Source organism: Desmodus rotundus, chromosome 11 (genome assembly GCF_022682495.2).
Source record: "Desmodus rotundus isolate HL8 chromosome 11, HLdesRot8A.1, whole genome shotgun sequence".
Lineage (NCBI taxonomy): Eukaryota > Metazoa > Chordata > Mammalia > Chiroptera > Phyllostomidae > Desmodus > Desmodus rotundus.
The window spans coordinates 25,445,609-25,467,611 of record NC_071397.1 but is presented as its reverse complement, the minus strand read 5'-3'; the positions used below and the strand labels follow the sequence as shown (position 1 = coordinate 25,467,611).

General features: G+C 33.0%; 1 protein-coding gene across 1 annotated transcript in view; it reads left to right on the top strand.

Moving 5' to 3' along the window:
- The window catches only part of EYS (eyes shut homolog), a 1,562,674-nt gene that overhangs the window by 493,220 nt on the left and 1,047,451 nt on the right, over positions 1-22,003 (top strand). Inside the window, 1 exon segment of the mRNA XM_071219700.1 lies at positions 8,231-8,344. Coding sequence (XP_071075801.1) covers positions 8,231-8,344 — 114 coding nt within the window.

Below are 22,003 nucleotides of genomic sequence, written 5' to 3'. Positions count from 1 at the left end.
ATATTACCAAGAATTTTAGTGTTCTGTTAATGATTTGTCCTAATCAGGATTGGATATGATTATCTGTCCTTAAGAGATGCAATACTGTTCTCATTTATGTGCACTCACTCAGTGTTAAGGTTTTGTTTATTTAAGATATAATTTTTGAGCACCAATATGTATAAGTAGCTATTCTAAGTGCCAGAAATAGTAGAATGAATACTTACATTTTTAAGGAAGACATGCATAAGCACCTACTTGCAGAGAAGGACATAAATAGTTTAGATGGTGGAATGACTTCCTATACCTGGAAAGAATAGGTGGACGCTCCCCGATTATGACCTGGGATAAAGGTTTTAAAAAGGAACCTGACAAAAGCCACAGGCGTTAAAAGTTATCATGTTGTTTAGAGCAGAGGATGCATGAGAAAAGGGCAAAATAAGAGAGATAGTACCAGAAAGGTAAGCCAGGTACAGGGGTTGATGTTTCTGTGGACTTTGTTGTAAGCATTTTACTTTATTGTCTAATGCCATATGTCTCAGCTACAGCAGTATTCTCTAGGGTTGTTTATATAAAGCTCAGTGAAAGTCACAGAGTAACTGAAGCATCATCATGGACTGTCGAGCTTCAATACAGATATGCATTTTAGTGTAGAATGAAATATACCATATAGGGATAAACTATGGTGTAATATTCAAGATTTACATGAATTTGAAAATCAAAGTGTCAAATTTGAAAAATACTAAACAAATAAATTCCTTACTTGTAGGTATCTCATCAAACCCTCCTGATGTCTGAGATCATAAATTCCTTATCTTTATCAGCTGGGACTGCTTCAATAGTTGAGCTTTAGAAATCTGAATGCGGAATGGGGAGCAATTGAAGGTTGAGATTGTAGGGCATTTCATCAGATTTGTCTTTAGAAATATCAGCTGGTAGCAGTGCAGCACTCGAGGAACTTAGGATCAGATAACTTGGAGTCATATTTAGGAATTTTAACTAAGGGACGACACGGTGATTTGTTTCATTTAATGTGGAGATAAGGCCCAAGTCCCATGTTTATTGGGCTTCAACAGCAAGTGAGAAGAATATCATATTATGACTATAAATTAATATTTTATTATTTCCTTTCATCCTTTGGGAACCACAGAACTATGGGGATCTTTGCAAACTGTCTTTTGGTCAAAGACTAAGACCAAGACAGCTGTAAGATTTCCCTTAGTTTAACTAAAGTTTAGACAGGATTGTTCCTATCTTTCTACTCATCCTATTTCCTTTACAGTATCCAAATAGTAACCAGAGTTCCTCTCCTCCCTTTTCATAGAGCATTTAATTCAGAAAAACTCGCAATTGTCAATTCTTTCTCTGCTCCTTTGAGGTGTACATCTTTTTTCAAAGCCTCTTCTTATTTCTACAACCCAAGGCTATCTCAAGCAAAAATCTGGGAACCACCCCCTTGAAATGTAACCATCAAGAAAGATAACCACACCTTGCCCAGAGCTGCCATCATGCTATCTGAGCTTGTCTCTATTTTGCTTGTTAGTTGAGTTTGTTCATTAGATTCCAAATATGAGTGAAATCATATGGCATTTGTCTTTCCCTGACTGGCTCATTTCACTTAGCATAATATTCTCCAGGTCCATCCATACTGTCTCAGATGATAACATTTTCTTTTTTTTATGTCTGAGTAGTATGCCATTGTGTAAATATCCCATAGTTGTTTTATGCACTCCTCTACTGTTGGATACTTGGGCTGATTCTATATCTTGGCAATTGTAAATAATGCAGCAATGAGTGTAGGGGTGTTTATATTGTTTTGAATTAGTGTTTTGGGTTTCTTCAGATAAATTCTAAGAAGTGGAATCACTGGGTCATAAATAAATTTAATTATGAATTTTTGAGGTAACTCCATACTGCTTTCCACAGTGGCTGCACCAGTCTGCACTCCCACCAACAAAGTAAATAAAATCAAAAACACTTCTATAAAAATAACAGATTCTTAGATCAATTCTTACTTTCAAGTCCACTAAATAGAGACACACATTTTAAAATAATGTTTATTTTATTTATTTTGTTATTACCTTTATTAGCTCCTGCAAAAATTTTATTTGCTCTTTTGTATTTTGTGATTTAATTTCAGGTGTTGTTAGTTCTTTACTGTGAAAGATGGATCTCATTAATTTCCCAATCTACCTTTCCTTTCCAATTTTCTATTAATAGATATCATGCTTAGTTCTTATATTAACTGTTAAATAATACATTTAAGCTTATATTTCTTAATGCAATTCAGACAACCTATGTTGACTTTTATAAAAATCAAGTATATTAGTGCCCTTATTCTTCTCTTTCTCAATCCTTTCCACCTACCAAATTTCATTACTTGTATTTTTTTGCATTGTCATTTCATACATTATGGTAACTGTAATTGAGCAGTCTCTGCTGTGTTTAAAAGTTGATTTTTAATAGTTGAAAACAAGTAATCAGCATTTACATTGTAATGAATATGCAAGCTTCTTTAGGAAATAATAATGCTAAGATTACATTTGTGAAGTTTCTTATGTTGCAACCCAAGTTCATTTGAAGGACAACATCTCTAACTTCGAGATCAAGTAGTGTATTTTATTTTACATTGAATCAATGATTCAAGTTAGGTCAAAGTTTAGTTAATTTAGACCATTGCCTTCTTTGAAGATTTTTAACTTTCTGCTCAAATTTCTTATTGACTTCTTTATATTTAAGTATTTATTTTCTTCTTATTTAAGTTTAACATAGTATAGCCTCCTGTCCATAAAACATGTGGAATGGATACCAAAACTATCCTTGAAAAAAGAATTTTTCAGTGTTCACTGATTTCATGTTCTAATTTGATCAATGATGTTTTCCAACTGTTGTGTGATAGATTGTCATTGAATTCCTGAATTAAATACTTACCTATATTATTTCTCTTTTTTTCTTATCTTCCGGTTTATCAGGAGTACATTTTAAAGTAACTTCCTGAGAAAGATTGTAATGGAAAGGTATTTTTATCATTTTCATTACTTCAAGTGATTTTTTTTTCTCTAGCAACATTTGCAATTTTCTTAATATCCTTGATGATCTGAAATTTTACAGTAATGAAACCAGATGGAGATTTTTTATTTTTACATATTTTAAGCTTTTGTATAACAACTCATGTCTCTTATGAGCTATGTTCTTATTTTGTAGAACTAATTTTTCTCCATATTTCCCTGGAGAAATGATTTTTTTTAAATGTATCTATTGCCCATTGAATTTTCCTTAAATTGTAAGAGTTCTTGATCTGTTTCTAGGATCCGACCAAGGAGATGACTCTGTTTCCATTGCCTCCTCGGCTGTGTTTATGTTTCATCATTATGTTACTTTTGTCAGTTTTCATCAACTTCAAATTTGTGAAATATCCAGTCTATCCAGACATCCCCTCTTGAAGACCAGTCCCTTCTTTTTCTTTATTTTATAGGACTTTTCTTGAGTGTGGAAAGATAAATGTTTAGGTTAATTGTATAATATAGAGCTATAAGTCAGCATATGTAATAAATGCCTTTAAAATAACAAAATCAGAAATTTTTATAATTTAAAAAAAGTAAAATTTTCAATGATTGTGTGTGAAACTTAATATACATATATATATATATATATACATATGATTGGAAAAAGTTATTCAAAATATTTTGGATTTGTTATAAAATATAACACTCAATATAATATAGATGTGTGTGTATACACATATACATATATAATTCAAAATTGAATTTTCATCTAGATATTGACATATGTAGAAAAACATACAATATTTCCTAATTATCCTGAATTATATAGTTTTTGTCACTAAATAAACTACATAAATAATAGTTTCTAAATAAATCTGGTTAAATTCTATGTTATTTTTTCTTTGAATGATATTCACTTTGAGTAACATATACATATTCATAATATATAGCTTCATTTCCCTCATCTGTCTTTAAATAAGGTTTATATTCCTGTCACTTTGCTAAACTATTTTTAAAGTAAATTATAAATATGACTCTTAATAAAGCCTACAGTGTAGAACGTGACAATGACACACCAAATATTGCAGTAAATAGAATTACATATAAATAAGCTTCCTAGGCAAATAAAACTAACTGGTATGTATTATAATTACCAATACATTCCTTTCCTAATTATCAGATGTGGAATAAATAATCAAAAATGAATTCTAAATTTTGCACCTGAGGAGAATTCAGTAACCAATTGAGTATATGAATTATTATCTCACAGATAATAACATTTTAATTGGAGAAAGCCAGTTTGCTAAGGTGTTTAATTTGAGACAACAACGTGATTAGGGGTAAATTTGAAACAGGCACAGGGGATTCAGTCAAAAGTCATAACCAGAACTATGAATATAAGGAATATGCTTATAGGATTATAAGAAAAGTCTGAATGCAGACCCTACAGGGACAAAAAATAAGATATAATGTTAGCACTTGGGAATTCAAGAGGATAGGTGGGAGGTTGGGCTGAGTATTTGTCAGACTGGATTAAAAAATAGTCTAATTATGTACTCATATTCAAAGACTCAAATAGGTTAACACTTAAATGATGTTTATAAGATATGCCGTGTAAACTGTTAAGCATAATTAATATTAGACAATATAGATTTTAAGACAGGAAATATTATGAGAGACAAAGAGCAAAATTTCATGATGGCAAAATGATCAATAAATCAAGAAAACTATAACAATCGGATATTCCTCACCCATCTCTCCCCAACCTTAACCTTCATCCTGAGAGTGTGTGTTCCACCTGGCATTTCCACGCTAGGAGCTGTTTCAAGGACATGGCTTGGAGAGAGTAAGGTGTCACTGAGACCATCGGGCCTCATTACAGTGATTTAACCCCGTTAAGGCTTCTATCTAAACATTCAAAGTTCTAGAGGACAGTGAGGGGACTCTACTCCCCTTGCAGTCACCCAAGACAAGGCTTCCATGTAAGTTCCCCAGCTTATTAAACTCTCCAGTACATAGAGTGGTCTGCTTCTTTCTTCGGCTTCTTCTTGCCCTCCATCTATGTGGGGGGCCAATTTGCAAAATAACAGTAACCTAATGAAACAAGGAGCTGAGAGATTTTTAGTTTTTTCTTTTTGACTTAAAAGAACTGTAGACAGGACCCAAGTGGGTATTGCATACAATTTTTGAAGGAAAAGGCAACGAATAAAGTCAATTTGATTAACACTGTACAGTCATGTATACATCCATGTATGTGTTTAATTTTAAGAAATAATGAAACTTTTGAATTCATGTAGGTTCACTGAGACGAGAAAAAAAACGCAGTTGCTGTCACATAAAAACTAAAACAGTAGATACCTAGTTGACGGTATTAGGCAATATGTTAGTGTTTTGCAGACAAATGGAAAATCTCATATTCTAAACATAATCTTAGAGTTAGCTGCAGGTTGCATCAGTAACACATTTGTAATGAAATGAACCCTTTGCTTGTTTCTAAGTAATAACTGTGAAGTTGAGGTAAACGAGTGCCCAAGTGATGCCTGTGCAAAGGGGCACACTTGTGTTGGTCTTTGCCTCATCTTTAACTTCCTGCATCAGAATGAATTCCAAGGCAGGCACACCTGGAAAACAACCTACGACAACTGAAGATTAATCTGAGGTGGAAGTAACTCTTCATTTTTAGAAGATACAATTTATCTTATAGGCATGCAAATAAAATTTTTCCAAAATAACTTTGAATATATAGTATCTGGTTAGATTGTTTTATTATCCTCACATCATTACAGAAACACAGACATATTTATTGTTGAATGAATATTTTGATTTTGTAAATGTATCAGTGTTTGTTTAGGAAATTTATAAACTTTAAGGACAGTACACTTACGTTAAAAACATGTAACATTTCTTTTTATAACACATTTCATGTTTTTACTACTATGCTAACTCTTACAGTCACCATTATCAAGATAGATGACTTATTTTGATGAAGAGCTGGTCATGTTTTAAAATATGGATGGTAATTTACATATAGAGGAAAATATAATAATAGACAAATCTTTGTTTTCTAAGATTAGAAAAAGTAGTAGGACTCTCAAAACCTTCCTAAGATGCAAGAACATATGATCAAATTGCCAACATTACAAACCAAAATGTTACACAAATTCTAACTCCCAAAGAAACTGTTCCTAACTCTACCTCTATATGTATAACTGATAAATAAAAACACTGCATTCTCTTTAAGAAGTGAGAAGCTGAAATTTGTTTTGAAAATAATGAAGCAACCATGATGTTTTTTAGTAAATCTGGAAGACTAGTTTTATATAGTTAAACTTCTTAAGAATGATCATCTCCAGAAAATATGTAGCCATTATAAAAACTTTATTTATTAACATCAACAAAACACAAAGTGATTTCTTAAAATTATATGACAGAGAGAAAAAAAGATCTTTTCAATAGATATATTTTACTGCACACCATCTATAAACAACAAAAACCCCACAAAGTTTTATATGTGCCATTTTTTCTCATAAAGTTGACTCATAAGGAAAATTACCAGATATTTTTGAGGTTTAAACAAAGTATTTATGCATTTACATTATCTTTAATTTTCACTTTTTCTTCAGTTTAACCTGAGTTTCTAATTTCATATTTTCATTTAATATATCATTTTGTCAGTGATAATAGTGATAAAAATAGATTTCCTATTTAGTTAAGTATGCTTCTTTCTTTTTAGATGCATATTACATTAATTTTTCTACAGCCCATATTCATTTCACCATGTTATAGAAAAAAATAAGAATATTAAGAAAATTCCTAGTTATCTAAGTTGTATGTATAATGTGTTATGTGTCAATGTAAATTTTTCCACTCTTGTTAAAAATTATTTAAAAATTACCTGGCTGGTGTGGCTCAGTGGTTGAGTGCTGGCCTGAAAGTCAAAGGGTCGCTGGCCACATTCCCAGTCTAGGACACATGCCTGGCTTGTGGGCCAGATCCCCAGTAGGGGGCGTGCAAGAGGCAACCACACATTGTTTTTCTCTTTTTCTTCCTCCTTTCCCCTCTCTAAAAAATAAATAAAATATTTAAAAATATATTAAAAATTAGCTCTCTTCTCTTTATTTATTTATTTTTAGTGTTTATTCTATTAGAGTTGTCCCAATTTTTTTCCCTTTTTCCCTTTTTCCCCCACCCAGCCCAACCCTTTAGCCCACAATCAATCCCCTCTCTGTTGTCTATATGTCCATGAGTCATTCAGATGTGATCTTTGATTAATCCCTTCCCATTCCTTCCACCATTCCCCCTGATCCTCCTCCGCTTCTACAGCTATCGGCCTGTTTCATGTGTCTACATCTCTGGTTCCATTTTTCTCATTATTTTATTTTATTCTGTTCATTAAATTCCAGTTATAAGTGAGGCCACATGGTATTTGTCTTTTGCCGACTGTCTTATTTCACTTAGCATAATAATCTCCAGATCCAAGCTATTGTTAAGTCTTAATTCAGTGTTGGTTTAGACTGTTTTCAACTTTTTGCAAATTAAAAACAATCCAAATGGTTACAATATGAAAGTTTAGTTATGGCAGCACAGTTTATATTTGGAACATTAATGGAAAATCGGCATTGCAGAACTAGTTAAAAATGTTAAGACTATATAGTTAACAGACATTTCTCTTTTCCTTTCTTTTCGTCTAGGCCTGTTTTATGAAAGTATTGGAAAGAAATTTGATTCATCACCCAGTCTCCATAACACTACATCTGCAGAGCTCATGGATAACTTCAAATGTATGTGTCCCCCTGGCTTTACTGGTAAGTAACTTTGACAATTGTGCCTTGTAAAGAACACTTACCCTGAGGGACATACATCAGGAAATTACTGATCAGTAATATATTCCTTTTCTTCCTTTTTTATTTCATTTAACCTGACATTTGATTTGTATCCCAATAACTTGAATCATCCTATTCTATCTCTAGACTGCAAAGCAGAAGATAAATTAGTTCACATCTGAGTACACTTTGAATGCCTACCAACTCCGAGGACATTACTCTGCATTATGTAATTTCAAGAAAAGTTATTGCAGTTTGTAGTCAGGTGAAATAAATTGGTTCTGACACTTATATATGTAGTGCTCTTATGTGATGAGTTTAGTCTTGGATATCACCCCAAATGGACTAAAAGATTTGGGAAAATTTAAGAATTATAACCTGCTACCTGCTTGCTTTTAAAAGTTATAATACTATTTTCCAAAGATACAAACTGTGACATAGATGCAGATGAGTGTGCTTCACATCCCTGCAAGAATGGAGCTACTCACACTGACCACTCTGCCAATTACTGTTGCCAATGTGAGGCTCCATTTAAAGGTAATGTTCCAAGGGAGAAGGAAAAGCAAACATAATTAAAAAGCATTTCTCTCCCTTGTCTGAACTCATTTCCGTCTTCCAACAACATTGTTAATCCTTCCTTTTCTTAAAGCCGCCTTCTAAAATGACCAATCAATGAGCTTTGCTCTTCATCCACTAAAATAATTAATCTTATTTTTACTAGAAAGACCCCCATCACCACCAAATGATGCTCTGAGAAGTAAGAAATATATTAGCAACCTATCATGTTACATTCATATTTGTCTTTTCTAATTATTTAATTTCTCTTGAAATTTAAAGATTTTAAAAAATTTACCTTATAATCTAATCATATTTAATTTTTGAAAGTAGACATATTTAATTTAAAATATAGTCATCCCTTAACAGATACTTTTCATTTGGTTTCAATTTTGTCTATACATCTTACCTTCAGTAAAGAAACTATAATTTTTTTCAAAAACTAAATAAATTTATGGTTGCCTTGTAAAATATACATTTTGATAAATTACTATGCAAACTAGCATATAGAAAACACTGGATACTTCCTCAAACTTTAGTAGCTTTTTCTAAGCCACAGCATTTGAAAACTGTATCAGTCCATGAGTGTATCAGTCAGGGTTCTCCAGAGAAACAGGACCAATGAAAGATTATATATATGTATAGATATTATATATATTTTATAGAGATTCATTATGAGGAATTGGGTCACACAATTATGGAGGCTTTGAAGTCCCTCCACCTGCCTTCTCCAAGCTGGAAACCCAGAAAGGTCAGTGGTGTAATTCCAGTCTAAGTGCAAAGGCCTAAGAACAAGGGGAGGCCAATGGTGTAAGTCACAGTTCAAAAAGAGAAGAAAACCAATGCAGCTCAAGTAGGCAGGCAAGGAAGAAGAAATCCTCCTTTCCTTCACTTTTTATCCTAGTCAGACCCTCTCGGATGTGGCTGATGGCCAAAGATACCGGGAAGAGCAAGCTACATTACTTAGTTCACTGATTCAAATGCTAATCTCACCCGGGAACAATTCCACAGACACTCCCAGAAAAAAATGTTTAATCTGGACACTCAATGGCTCAGTCAAGTTGACTAATGATATTAACTAACCATCATACTTTTTAACTAAGTATAATTCATTTGGGTATTTTTTAAAGTTGTACCTAATTTTCTTAGAAGGCATATACTTATAATTATTAATAAAAATATAAGATTACATGTGTAACTTCAAATGTTTTTCATCTGTTTAAATATACTAAGTTATAGTTTTCTTATCTGTTAAATAGAGATAAGGTTACATCTACCTCATTGAGTTGAATATAGATTAAATGAGATGTCATATAAATACCACATTCCCTGCTGGAAATGACAGATCATCGTGTTTAATTGTAAATTTAAATATGTCTGTAACATATATATATGTAAAATCCATACAGTAGGCAATATTTTATAATGTTTGATCGGGTAGCATATTAATACATTTAATTATACATTTTTAAAGATAAAGAATAGTCTAAGTAATCACAATAAATTTTTAAAAAATAGATTTTATTTTAAAAATAACAAAGTTTGCCTGGTGCCCAGATCTCTTTTTTTCATACCATTCTCCGGTGAAAGGAATCAGATCTCCTTCGACATCTATCTGATTCTAAGACCAGGAGACAAAATGAACAAGTGTGGAGAATATGGTAATACAAGAAACCAAGGAATTATGCATAACACAAACCATGACTGTGTGTCAAAGGGACACAGGAGCCAATGGAAGGCCCTCCAAATGAGCAAAGCTACAATATTTTGAGCCAGAAAATAAAAGATGATTTCATTATTACACAAAATGTAAAATGAATATTTGTGAGTTCATTCTGATAAAAATAAGTGGTTGACAACATATTGTTGTTTCTCTCCCTTCCTCTTTTCCTAAAAAAAACCCCAAATAATTAAAATAAATAAATAAAAATAAATCATGGAATAAATAATTAGGGGACAATAGGGACATCTTGTGAACAGAATGACTTCAAAACATTTATGTGGAAACTTTGCACTTTAGAGGTGGAACATAATTCTCCACCCTTAAACTTTGGGCTACACACAGTAACTGCCTTTCAAACAGTACTGTATGGAATGGGTGTTGGCGAAGAGTAAATCTACGAGCTTTTCTTTTTTGAAAATTCAAAAAATATGTACAGTGGCTTTTTACACATATGAGTGTGTAATATATAGTGCTGGGAGTATTTTAAGAATATACCTTTGTTCAAATATTTTTGTCACTTGGAATGTTTACATTGCATTCTTAGTTGAAACTTAGTAAAATATATGCTAGAGAAAGAAATTTATTCAAAAAATGAACTGTGATTTTAAAGCCCATTTATGGGGACAATAGAAAGTAATTAGAAAAAAATTTATATAATTACTTCTAAGACCTGAATAATGTAGTGTTTTTATGCATTATAGTTATTAGCATTATAATTACAGATCCTCCACAAATAGCATTACTTTCACATATAATTTTATTAATGCTGCACATATTTTGAAATCTGTAGAATCTTCTTTTCTAAAAAAAGAACAAATAAATATGGAAAATAATTTCCTCAATATAATTTTTCCCATGTGATGTTCACCATTGGAGTTAGAAAATAGTTTTGATTTAATCTATGTTCCTTTCCAAATTCTAGTCTTTAAAACTGAAACTACTATTATTTTGGGGGGTTGTTTACTACAAAATGAATTTTTCTTTAGCTGTCAAGGCAGAATTTTAATAAATACACATGGGTTTCAGCTTCTCTGATAGATGTAATTATTATGATTTCTTTCAAGAAAACCTAATGATTTTTATGAAAGAAAGCAAGATCTGCACTATTTACATGTTTGGATAACACAATTTTTCATTTTAATTAAATCAAAAGATGTGTTAGTCATTGCCAATGAGCAATATTGTCACTAACCAGTCAGTCGGTGGGGCCAATCATTGACCGCGGGTGCCCTCTGTGTCCAGCGTTTCTGAAAAGTAGTCATTAATGCCAACTTGTCTCGCCATGCACAATGTACTAAGTGGGGTTTTTTATGTTTTCTTGTGTGGAATAAATAGAAATATATGAAGTCTCCATGTACATATTTTTCTTCTGCATATGAAATGCAAAGAAAACTATTCATTATGCAGACACACACACACACTTACCTGGTTTTAAGTACACTTAGTCATCTTCCCTGCAGAATTAAATATGACTGTGTGTGTGGTCAAGTTTTGCAAATACTAGTTATTATTCTTAAATATATATATACATATATTATATGTATATGTATATATATGTATGTGTATATATACATACACACACACACATATATATACACATATATGATCAATGCCAACTAGGAGTTCCCAATCAACGATTTTAAATTCTAAATGTGATGTCAATGAGATATAACGGAAGTGAAGAAAAGGTGGGGAGAACGACTATGTATAAAAATGTGCTCCTGACAGGCTTAGGCAGGGTTCTCCTGACCAGCGAAGCACCTGGTGAGACAGAGTCCATCTCAGAGTTTGAAGTGTTTCCTTAGTATGTGAAGATGACTACAACTTCAAATTGCCTATTACACATCAGTGATACCTTAATCTATGTTTAGTTAATGCAATTCTCTACAGAAAACTATGATCGATAAACCTTAAATTTTAAGTATACATTTTCTAGTAACTAACTAAACTGTCGACAATTTTATAATTCATAAAGTGAACCATTTCCGTATTGGATTCCATTAGATAATGAAATCCTGGGAGAGAATGGTGTTGTGCATACCATTGTTAAAGCAATAGCCTTTGTCTTTCTATCACATTTTGGTGGTAGGAAATAAATTGTTCCCATTTTCTTCTAAAATATAAAAGTGTCCAATATCTAGTACAAAGAAAACAGCTTTGATGTAAATTACTGTTTAGTTCTCAAGAAAATAAATAAACTAATAAGAATGTCATTTTAATAAGGCTACATATGTGCAAGTAAAATAGAAATATTGTTTGAGCAAATGTCTTATCTGCTAAAGCTTTAATGACACATGTCCCTAAATTTGTAGCAATTAAGATAAAAGGCAGAAATGGTACTTAGCTATTAAACATGTTTGCAAAAGAAAGAAAGGAGAAAGAAAACTCTCAGCAAATAAAAATGCTTAAATGTGTTGAAAGCCAGAATAATAATAATGACATTTTCTGGTTAGGACACTCTGTATGGGGATTTGTAATTAGAAAGCAGATTTAAGTACATATTTTTAAGTGCCCCTGAAGTGAAAAAGACTAGAGTATGAATAATAGAGCAATTAGTTTTCCAGCCTTCACAGGCCATATCTCAGTCATTCTTGTGTTGAGTTACAATGGAGAGCTACAGACGCTGTAATTTAAAGTTCCGCTCTATTCTTGCAGGACAAAATATTTTGGCTGTACTATACACATAACCATCTCTAATGTTCTGAATTTTTAAAAAAATGAACTACATATTTATTGAGTATATTCACAAAATGTCAATTTAATTCTTTTAATAAAAGTAATAATATACTTTTATTAGTAATAATACTACCCTGACAGTATTATTTTGGAGAGGTCAAATAAATTTGACGAACTAAAAGTTCTGAGTTTATAATAAGACTGCAATAGGAAAAAAAAAAACTAGCCATTTAATTGTTGATGTTGATAATTTCGACTCTTATTTGTTTTATATTGCAAATAAAACAGGAAGCATGCAATACATATTGGTTTGAGAATAAGTATTGTGTTCACCTTCTTGGAGATTATCTCATTACCTTAAATTCAATATAGATACTTAGAGATTGAAGCTATTTAGACAGTAGAAAATAGGTATATCTCTTTGTATTATTTGTAATGCAAATTAAGTATATTTTCTTCTTTTATTAATTTCTGATTTTATAATTTAAAGGTATTTAATATCTTGATCACATATTTTAATTGCATAATTTTAAATATTTCTTGTTAATGGATCAGAACTAATATTTATCAATTTACCTCTTTTCTTTATAACCTATAGACTACTCCATTTGCATAGGTAATTACATTTGAATACATATCCGTAAAAATAGAACATCAGGTGGAAAAATACTGTCAGTAACTATAAGTATGAATATATTATATTGAGTATGCTATAGAGTTTAATCAAGAAGACATAGTAGAGCTAGTTTCATTATAGTGACTCAGTATGTGCAGTGATAGAATGACAGGTCTGGAAGATTCAGAGAAATGATTAACTATAGGCTACATTCTATACTAATCACTTTTAATTTGCATTATCAACAGGAAATAACATACCCTTGACTTTCTAACATGTAGGTAAGATTATAATTAAGTTTAACATTACAGAGAATGACTAGTTTGTGATGTGTTTATAACAATTTGAACTCTGTAAAATTGGGAAGTGATGGCACTGATATCATTTTGTAAATTAACACGTTCCTTGATTTTCAGGCCATTATTACTCACTTTTAATTTTTGCTATTATTTACTACCCTGTCCTTTACTTCTTTACTTTTTCACTGTCTGTGTTTTTCAGATTGATTAGACCTAGCCACACGGCAACTACCTCTTCCCTGGTGTGTGTAGAGTGGTCTTTTCCCTTCAAATTGAACAAATTATATGTTGTCAATTTCTAAAGTGTCATGCAAACCTAAGAACTGGGAATGTTCTGGTATGACATTTAAAATACGATAAAGGAGGATAAGCACAGGAAAGAGAAAGCATGTGACTTCAAAAGGCTCAGTCGTGTTCGGTGTAGCCAGAACTACCCTGACAGCAAGGCCATTGGAGTGTTAAACCCAGTCCGAATCAGAAATGTTACGCAAGGAATACCAGGGCAGGTGGAAAGCCATGGATCTGGAAAAACCATAAGCAAATGTACATTTTGAGAGATTACTCTACATTGTAAGATAGAACTTGATTTCTTCCTTTGTTTTTTTTAGAGTGAGATTATATACTGGTCGTAGAGGAAAAGTTAAGTGCTCATAATATTCAAGCTGTTACTTAAAGATATGGAGAAAAGTTTTGAGGTAATTGGATGATTTCAGAAAATATTTATGTAACAAACCAAACAGGTTAAGCATTTAAGATATTTAGATGTGTGGTGTGAAGCAAAGGAAAAATCATGCTCAGATGCCCATGGTGGAAAATTAAATCATTACTCTGAGGAGTAGAAGAAGCATGTTTAATGAAAAGGGAAGCCAGCAAAGTCAGCAGAGTTTCAGATATACTGAGTGTGACAGGCTATGTGTTATTAAAGTGAAACTCTCCCTGAAGTAGTCCTAATTTGTGCATCTGGAACATACTGTCCTGGAAAAAGTATAGTTTGCTAAGATGCCAGCTAGGAAGAAATATATAGAATGACAAAGAAAATAGTGATCAGGATAGCACTGAGGAAAACAGAAATCTAGGGAATGGATAGAGGAGGGAATGCAATGAGAACAGAAGGAAAAGGCAAGAAAAGAGAGGGGTTTGATTAGAAAGAAATAGTAAGAAAGTGTCAAATATTCTTGGGCAGTCCTGTACAATTTAGTGTGAAAATGGTCCAAAATTATTATTAAAGAGGACTCAATGAAAACTGTGAAAATTTCCTAAGAAAATTTTCAGTGAAATTTAGTAGTTGATCGTTGAGTTGAATGGAAGGTAGGGAATATATAGATAAAATCGGGAAGGGGAGGTAGCAAGACTGGATTACCCATTGATGATATTTAGTAGGTAAGGAAAAAGGAGATAGAAGCTTAAAGGGATGGAGTGTGAGACAAGAGAAAGATCTAAACCTCTGAAATTTCCAGTGGTTCATGGGATATATGGACAGCTTCCACTTGCCTTTCCAGATAAACTCTGTGTCAAAGAACTAATCTTATTAGGTACTTTTTTCTTGCTCTTTTGGAGTTTGGCAAATGAGAACCTAGTGTATAGTGAGAGGAAAGGAGAAGTACACATTTGTTCCCTCACTTCCCCTGTGGACTACCACAAGCTGGTGTGTCCCTTCACTGATTATCACACTTTCCCTAAGGTGGTGGTCTCCACGCAGCCTCTCTCTCTGTTCACACAGTTTCAGGTTCTCACACCAGCTCCCCCAACACCTTCAGGAGGAATGGAAGAAAATACTCCACTCTACCCTGGCTGGTGTGGCTCAGTGCACTGAGCACCCGCCTGCAAACCAAAGGGTTGTCGGTTCCATTCCCAGTCAGGGCACATGCCTGGGTTGTGGGCCAGGTCCCCAGTTGGGGGCACATGAGAGGCAACCACACATTGATGTTTCTCTCCCTCTCTTTCTCCCTCCCTTCCCCTCTCTCTAAAAATAAATATATAAAATCTTTAAAAACATACTCCACTCCGTCTCTTTGGGGTCCGTAAACTTATCGCACGTTTGTAAGTAGTCTCATATTACAAACCTCTTCAGGTTTCCTCAAGTGTGCCATCTCATTCCTGTCGGGACCCAATGATACTTATTAATCTTTGTGTACTCATGGGATGATGTTAGTACAGGGGTAGAGACTAAATCTGCAGGAAACAGAAGAGTTACCAGATCGGGCAACGGCACATGCTAAAACAGATCTAGAAATTTGGCGATAATGTTAGCTGTGGAAAGGAAGAGGGACAGATCTGCCAAAATTTAAAAAGAAATTAAGTAAGTGGAAGGATAAATGAAGATATGTCTAAGAATTTAGAGAATTAAATAAGAATTGGGGAAGTTGTCTGATGATATCTATTTTTCCCTGGAGTTCAGAAGTGTAGTTATTTTCCTGTGAGTGACAGGATTAGTAACAGGATTGAAAATTCAATGAGAGTGTAAACCGTTCCACATTTAAATGAATATACATTTTCCTGAAAGCTTATGATACATTGGCTTTTTTTTAAATGACATTTCTAACCACATTGCTCTATAGGAGCTGCTATGCTGACGAGAGGGGGCGTCTACCTAAACCAGAGTCAGAGACCGTTCTTGGGATTTAGAATGAAAAATTTGTGAAAATGCAGCTCAGACACTATTTGGCTTTGAACATATAAAATAAGAGTTCACAACTATTGGCAAAAAAAACTCAACTTGGGGAAAAAATCATTTGAGGAATGATAGAGAAAAGCTGAAAGATAATATGGAGAGCTAAAGGGAGACAAATACACAAATGTGGCAGATGTACCCAATGGACCTAAGCTGGCTCAACTTCCGGCACACCTGTGGTTTGCTGCTCGCGCTAATATATTTCTCATTGTACTAGTGCTGATCCTACTGCAGTTCTGTCTCATTTCTCAAAAAAGGGGCATCAGTTGTAAAACTTAGGCAGTATTGAAGTTTAGTAGACGCTGGAACAGAAGAGGGGCACAGAGAATGAGAGAGTTGGATTAATCCAGAACTGAGGATATACAGAGAAAATGAGATTGGTTTGGATGTCGTTGAATAAGAGGTGAAATTCAGTCCCACTTCTTGACTCTGGAGCTTCAGCGATAAGGAAAAATCGCTGCCCTGAAGAGAGCTGAGAGCAGTAAGACAGAACCACAGTGGAGTGTGTTTTAATACGGCAAGACTGCAAAGGAAATGTTCACTAAGTAACATAGGGAAGGTTGTTTATTATGAAAGGGTTAAGATGACAAGGTTAGGAAGACAATAGCAATGGAAAATTGGTACATGAGAGAAGCATGGAGTTGAATAGGAATGAATGGAAGGGATTAGAAAAAAGGCAGAAATTAACCCTGAGGGCCCCTAGTAAACAGTGGAATCACAGATAGACATAGCATTCCTCAGTGACAACTGCAAACTGAACACATTATAAAAACAAGAGTGAGAGAAGTAGGCAGGAAACCTGAGGGTATCTTCTGTCTGCACTGAAGGAAGTTCTTCAGACTGATGGGAGATAGTACCACATGGAAATTCCAATTCATAAGAAGACATGTAGGCCTTGAAAATAGGATATATCTTGGCAAATACAATAATTAATTTTATTCTTTTAATTTATTTAAAATACATACAACTGTTCAAAGCAAACTTTATAATAATTATTGGATTTATAACATAAGTCACTATAACATATGACAATAATAGTACAGCAAATGGAACTCTGTAGGTGTAAAATTCTTATATCTTATGTGAAATAGTATAAATTAAATCTAGACCATATAAATGGCATTCTAAAGAACAACAATAAAAAATAATGTAAACAGATATGGCTAAAGTTAAAATCAATAGAATAAGAAAAGTATTTAACCAAAAAGAAAATAGGAAAATATATAGAAGCAAAACCAAAACAAAGAAACAAGAAAAAAGAAAAGAAAAGAAAAGAAAACAGGACAAACTGAAAACAAAAGCCAAACAATGGACATAAATCTAACCACAGCAGAGACATTGAATGGCATGAGCAAAAACAAAATCCAACTAAGGTTACATTGTTCAATTGAATTAAAAACAAAACCCAACTTTATTTTGTCCCAAGAAATGCATACAAATATAAAGGAATGAATACAATAATGAAAAGATAAATGTATACAATTTTTAAAAGCATAAAAATGTGATTGAATTTGTATCAGAAAAAAATATATTCAGGACCAGAAATAGAAAATAAGTATCATAGTAATAATAGGTTAATTCTTCAGTAACTCCAGCCAACAACATCTACAGCAGCAGAATCTTCCTGCCAACACACAGATCCATGAGAAATAATAATAGATTGTTGTTGTAAGTCTTTATGTAAATAAACTGTAAGTTACATAAAAATAATTGAAACAGAAATTATCTAGAAGTGAAGTGCTCAGAACTAAAACCTAATATATGTGGCATTGGGATGATTTGGAGAAGAGGATGCAAAGGCAGTGAGGCAATTTTAATGAAGATCAGTCAGGAAATTATTATTAGAGCCTGGAGAAGTGAGGACCCTGTTTTTTGTTGACCAAATACCTGGAGACTCACCTGGAAGATAGACAACATGACCTCATAAACTTGACATGAAAGGCATCAGGGGAAAATGTTGAAATTACTAAATAGCTTCATAGTGGCCTATGATAAAATAGGAGAAGAAGATGAGCTAATGATGAGAGTGTTTTTCAACCAGATTTTAGAAATGTATTTTTAACCCAGGACTGCTGTGTTGGAAAATAAATGTGATTGTTATTTCTAGACTCTGCAGCTGGCAAAAAGACTTTCAAAGTGGACTCAGAGCAATGATCAAATCCAGGAAATTATCAGTAAAACTGGGTTGCATGGGAAATATTATGGAAGCTGGGCTTTTATACTCTTTGTTAGGAATATAGAATAATTTAAAGCAGAGGCATGTAGACACCAGTTTAGCTAGACAAAAATCCCTCCAAAAACCTTAAGCATATAAGCCCAACTAATGTGCCAAGGTAGAAAAGGCATAATTCAAAGAAATGTATGAGTCTAGAAGCAAGCAAGCTGAGAAAATCACTCTGTTGTAAACATGAGCCATTACTTACAGCTTTCAGAATAGGCATCAGAGAAGCTCCACTGGCCACTTGTTACTATGTATCTTCCTGCCTCTGCCCCCTTTTGGGTGTGTGTCCATTGCAGGATTCTTGTTTCTGCCTCAGCTTTGTATATTAACAAGATGAGTGAACAGATAAATGGTCTCTTTAATTTGCAGATCTTTGGATCACAAAAATCTATACCCAAGCACTGAAACAGAGGCACTATAATTAAGTAGACTCTTCTACATATGGACTTAATTTAAATAACGATAGCCTGTATTTTCAGCTAATTCTAATAGAGCAAAACATTTGTGGGTGAAAAGAGTTAGTTTTCCCCTAGGGGATGTGATTTATACTGAGAATAGTTTTACATACTATCTTAAAATGGCCAGTGATGATGATGATGATGATTTGTCAGCTGGGGCTAGTTCACCATGCTTCTGTCCATGTGGCTGTCCATATGCTCAGCTTAGACTTCCTCACAGTGTGGTAGTTCAAGGGTAATTAGATATTTTTCTTTAAGTCAGATGGTTTTTAACAGTAGTTGTTCTCCAATAGAGATGATTTTGCCCCTCCAGGAGATATTTGGGAAAGTCTAGAGATAGTTTTTGTTGTCCCGACTGGAGAGATGAGAGGGACATCTAGTGATTATATTATGGGTTGAATTGTACCCTCCCAAAATTCATACGTTGAAGTCCTAACCTGAAGTTCCTCAGAATGTGTGTGACCGTAGTTGGAAATAGAATAGTCACCCTTATATACGGTTTCACTTTTCATGGTTTCAGTTACACATAGTCAACTATAGTAGAAAATATTAAATGGAAATTTCCAGAAATAAACAATTCATTAGTTTTACAATGCAAGCTATTCTGAGTGGTGTGATGAAATCCCTCACTCCTTCATCCCTCCTGGGACGGAAATCATCCTTTTGTTCAGTGTATCCACACTGTACAAATATATGCTATCTATTCGTCTCTTAGGTATCTTGGTTATCAAATAAAAATATCATAGTATTGCTATGCTTGTATTCAAGTAACCATTATTTTACTTAAAAATTCTACATTCATGTAAGTTTTTTACAGCGTATTTTTATAATTGTTCTATTTTATTATTAGTGTTAATTTCTTACTGTGCCTAATTTATAAATTAAACTTTATCATAGATACATATGTATAGAAAAAATACATATATATAGTGTTTGGTACTATCCATGGTGTCAGGCTCACTGGGGGTCTGAGAAAGTATCTGCCACAGAAGAGAGGTACTACTGTTGGGTCATTTCAGACTAAGTAGGTAACATGAAGTCGTTGGTGCATGATGGGCTCCTAATCCAATATGACTGTGGTCCTTGTCCAAAGGGAAAATGTAGACACAGGCACATACTGAAGAAGATCATAGTATGGGGATGAGTGTACCAGATGAAAAGCAATGCTTCTAAAAGCCATGGAATGCCAAAGATTGCCAGGAAAGCACCGGAAGCTAAGAGGCAAGGGTGAAACAGATGCTCTTTCAAAATCCTCACAAAGAACCAACCCTGCCAATACCTTGATATTGGACTTCTGGCCTCCAAAAGTATGAGACAATTAAATCCTGCTGTTTAGGCAACCAAGTTTTTGGTGAAGTCCTAGCAAACTAACACAGGGTAGAAGCAAAAGATGTTATAAAACATGTTATTATGAATAAAACAGAAAAAGTATACAACATATACAACAAAAAAAGTACTTGTTAAAAATGTCAATATTGATAATATTGAAAAACTTGCTCTTGGAGCCAGTATTTCTAAAAGAAGAAACTAGAAACTCCCAGTCTCTTAAAAATCTATGCTCCACATTTGACAAAGAAACACCTTTGCTTTGTTCCATTAAGCAAACATTCACAGGGCTCATCCGTATTTGAGAAGAGGGGTTGTAGTTATTTTGTCTGCTATTGCCTACCATATGGGCCACAGCTTATTTATATTTCATCTACATGAGAAATATGTACTCTCATCTAAGACCATAAAATCGCCAGGATGGTGTTGAGATTAGAAAACAAAACTTTCTAAAAAGTCCTTTCTTTCAAAAGCTGCAAAAACATAAAAAACGTAGGGTTAAATTAAAAGTTTAAAATATCTATGAAAAAATTATAAAGCATCTGAGAGAAATGAAAAAAGATTTATAGAGATGAAAAATATAACTTCATCATACATTGAAAGAATGAATATGGTTAAGATGATCTATAAATTCAATATAATGCCTATTATAATGAAAGTAGCTTTTTTTTGAAAAATTGATGATCTGATTTAAAAGATGGACATGTATGAACTTACGACAAAAACAAACTTCTGAATAAAAGAACAACTACAGAAGTCATACTATTAGACTTCATAACTTAATATCAAGAAAATGTTTTATCGGAAACAAGGAAGAAAGGAAGGGCAGGAGGGAGAGAAACAGATCAGTAAAACAATTGATCAATCAAAAATAGAACCACTGTGATATAATTAGTTTATTTTGCAAAATGAATCTGAAGCAATTTAATAGGAAAATGAAAATCTTTTCAATAAATGGCAATGAAGTAAGTAGACATTTATGTAGGAAAAATTGGCATTGACTTCTACTTCATACCATATATAAAACATTAATTTTAGATCATTGATCTTTATGTAAAAGTTAAAGCTATGAAGCTTCTAAAAGAAAACATGAGAGAAGCTATTTTAGATCTAGGCAGAGGCTTTTATTTATTAAAAAAGGCAAAGAGCATTATACATAAAAGAAAAAAGATAATTCAGATTAATCAAATTAAAAATATTTGCTCACCAAGACACCATTAAGAAAATAGATAAGCATGAAAGAAAACAAAACATAAGCCAACATCTATCTGACAAAAGACTTAAAAGTAGAACATATGTAGAGGAACCGTAATTCAATAATATGAAAACAACAAAATTCTAAAAATAATGTACAAATTACTGAACCAATATTCATTAAGGAAGATAAGCAAATAAAAATTTCTTGCTATAATTAATCATCAGTGTAAAGCAAAATGAAACTAAAAATGTACACTCCAAAGTATCTAAAATTAAAAAAGAAGTTGTTAAAAATGTAATTAAAATTCTTATACATTAATGATAGAAAGATGAGTTGGTTAACAGAAAAAAATGAAAAACAATGACAAACAGTTTGGAAGTTACTTTTATTAATTTTTCTTTTTTATTGTATTTTCCCATTACTGTGTACCCACCCCCAATCTCCCAAGAGTTA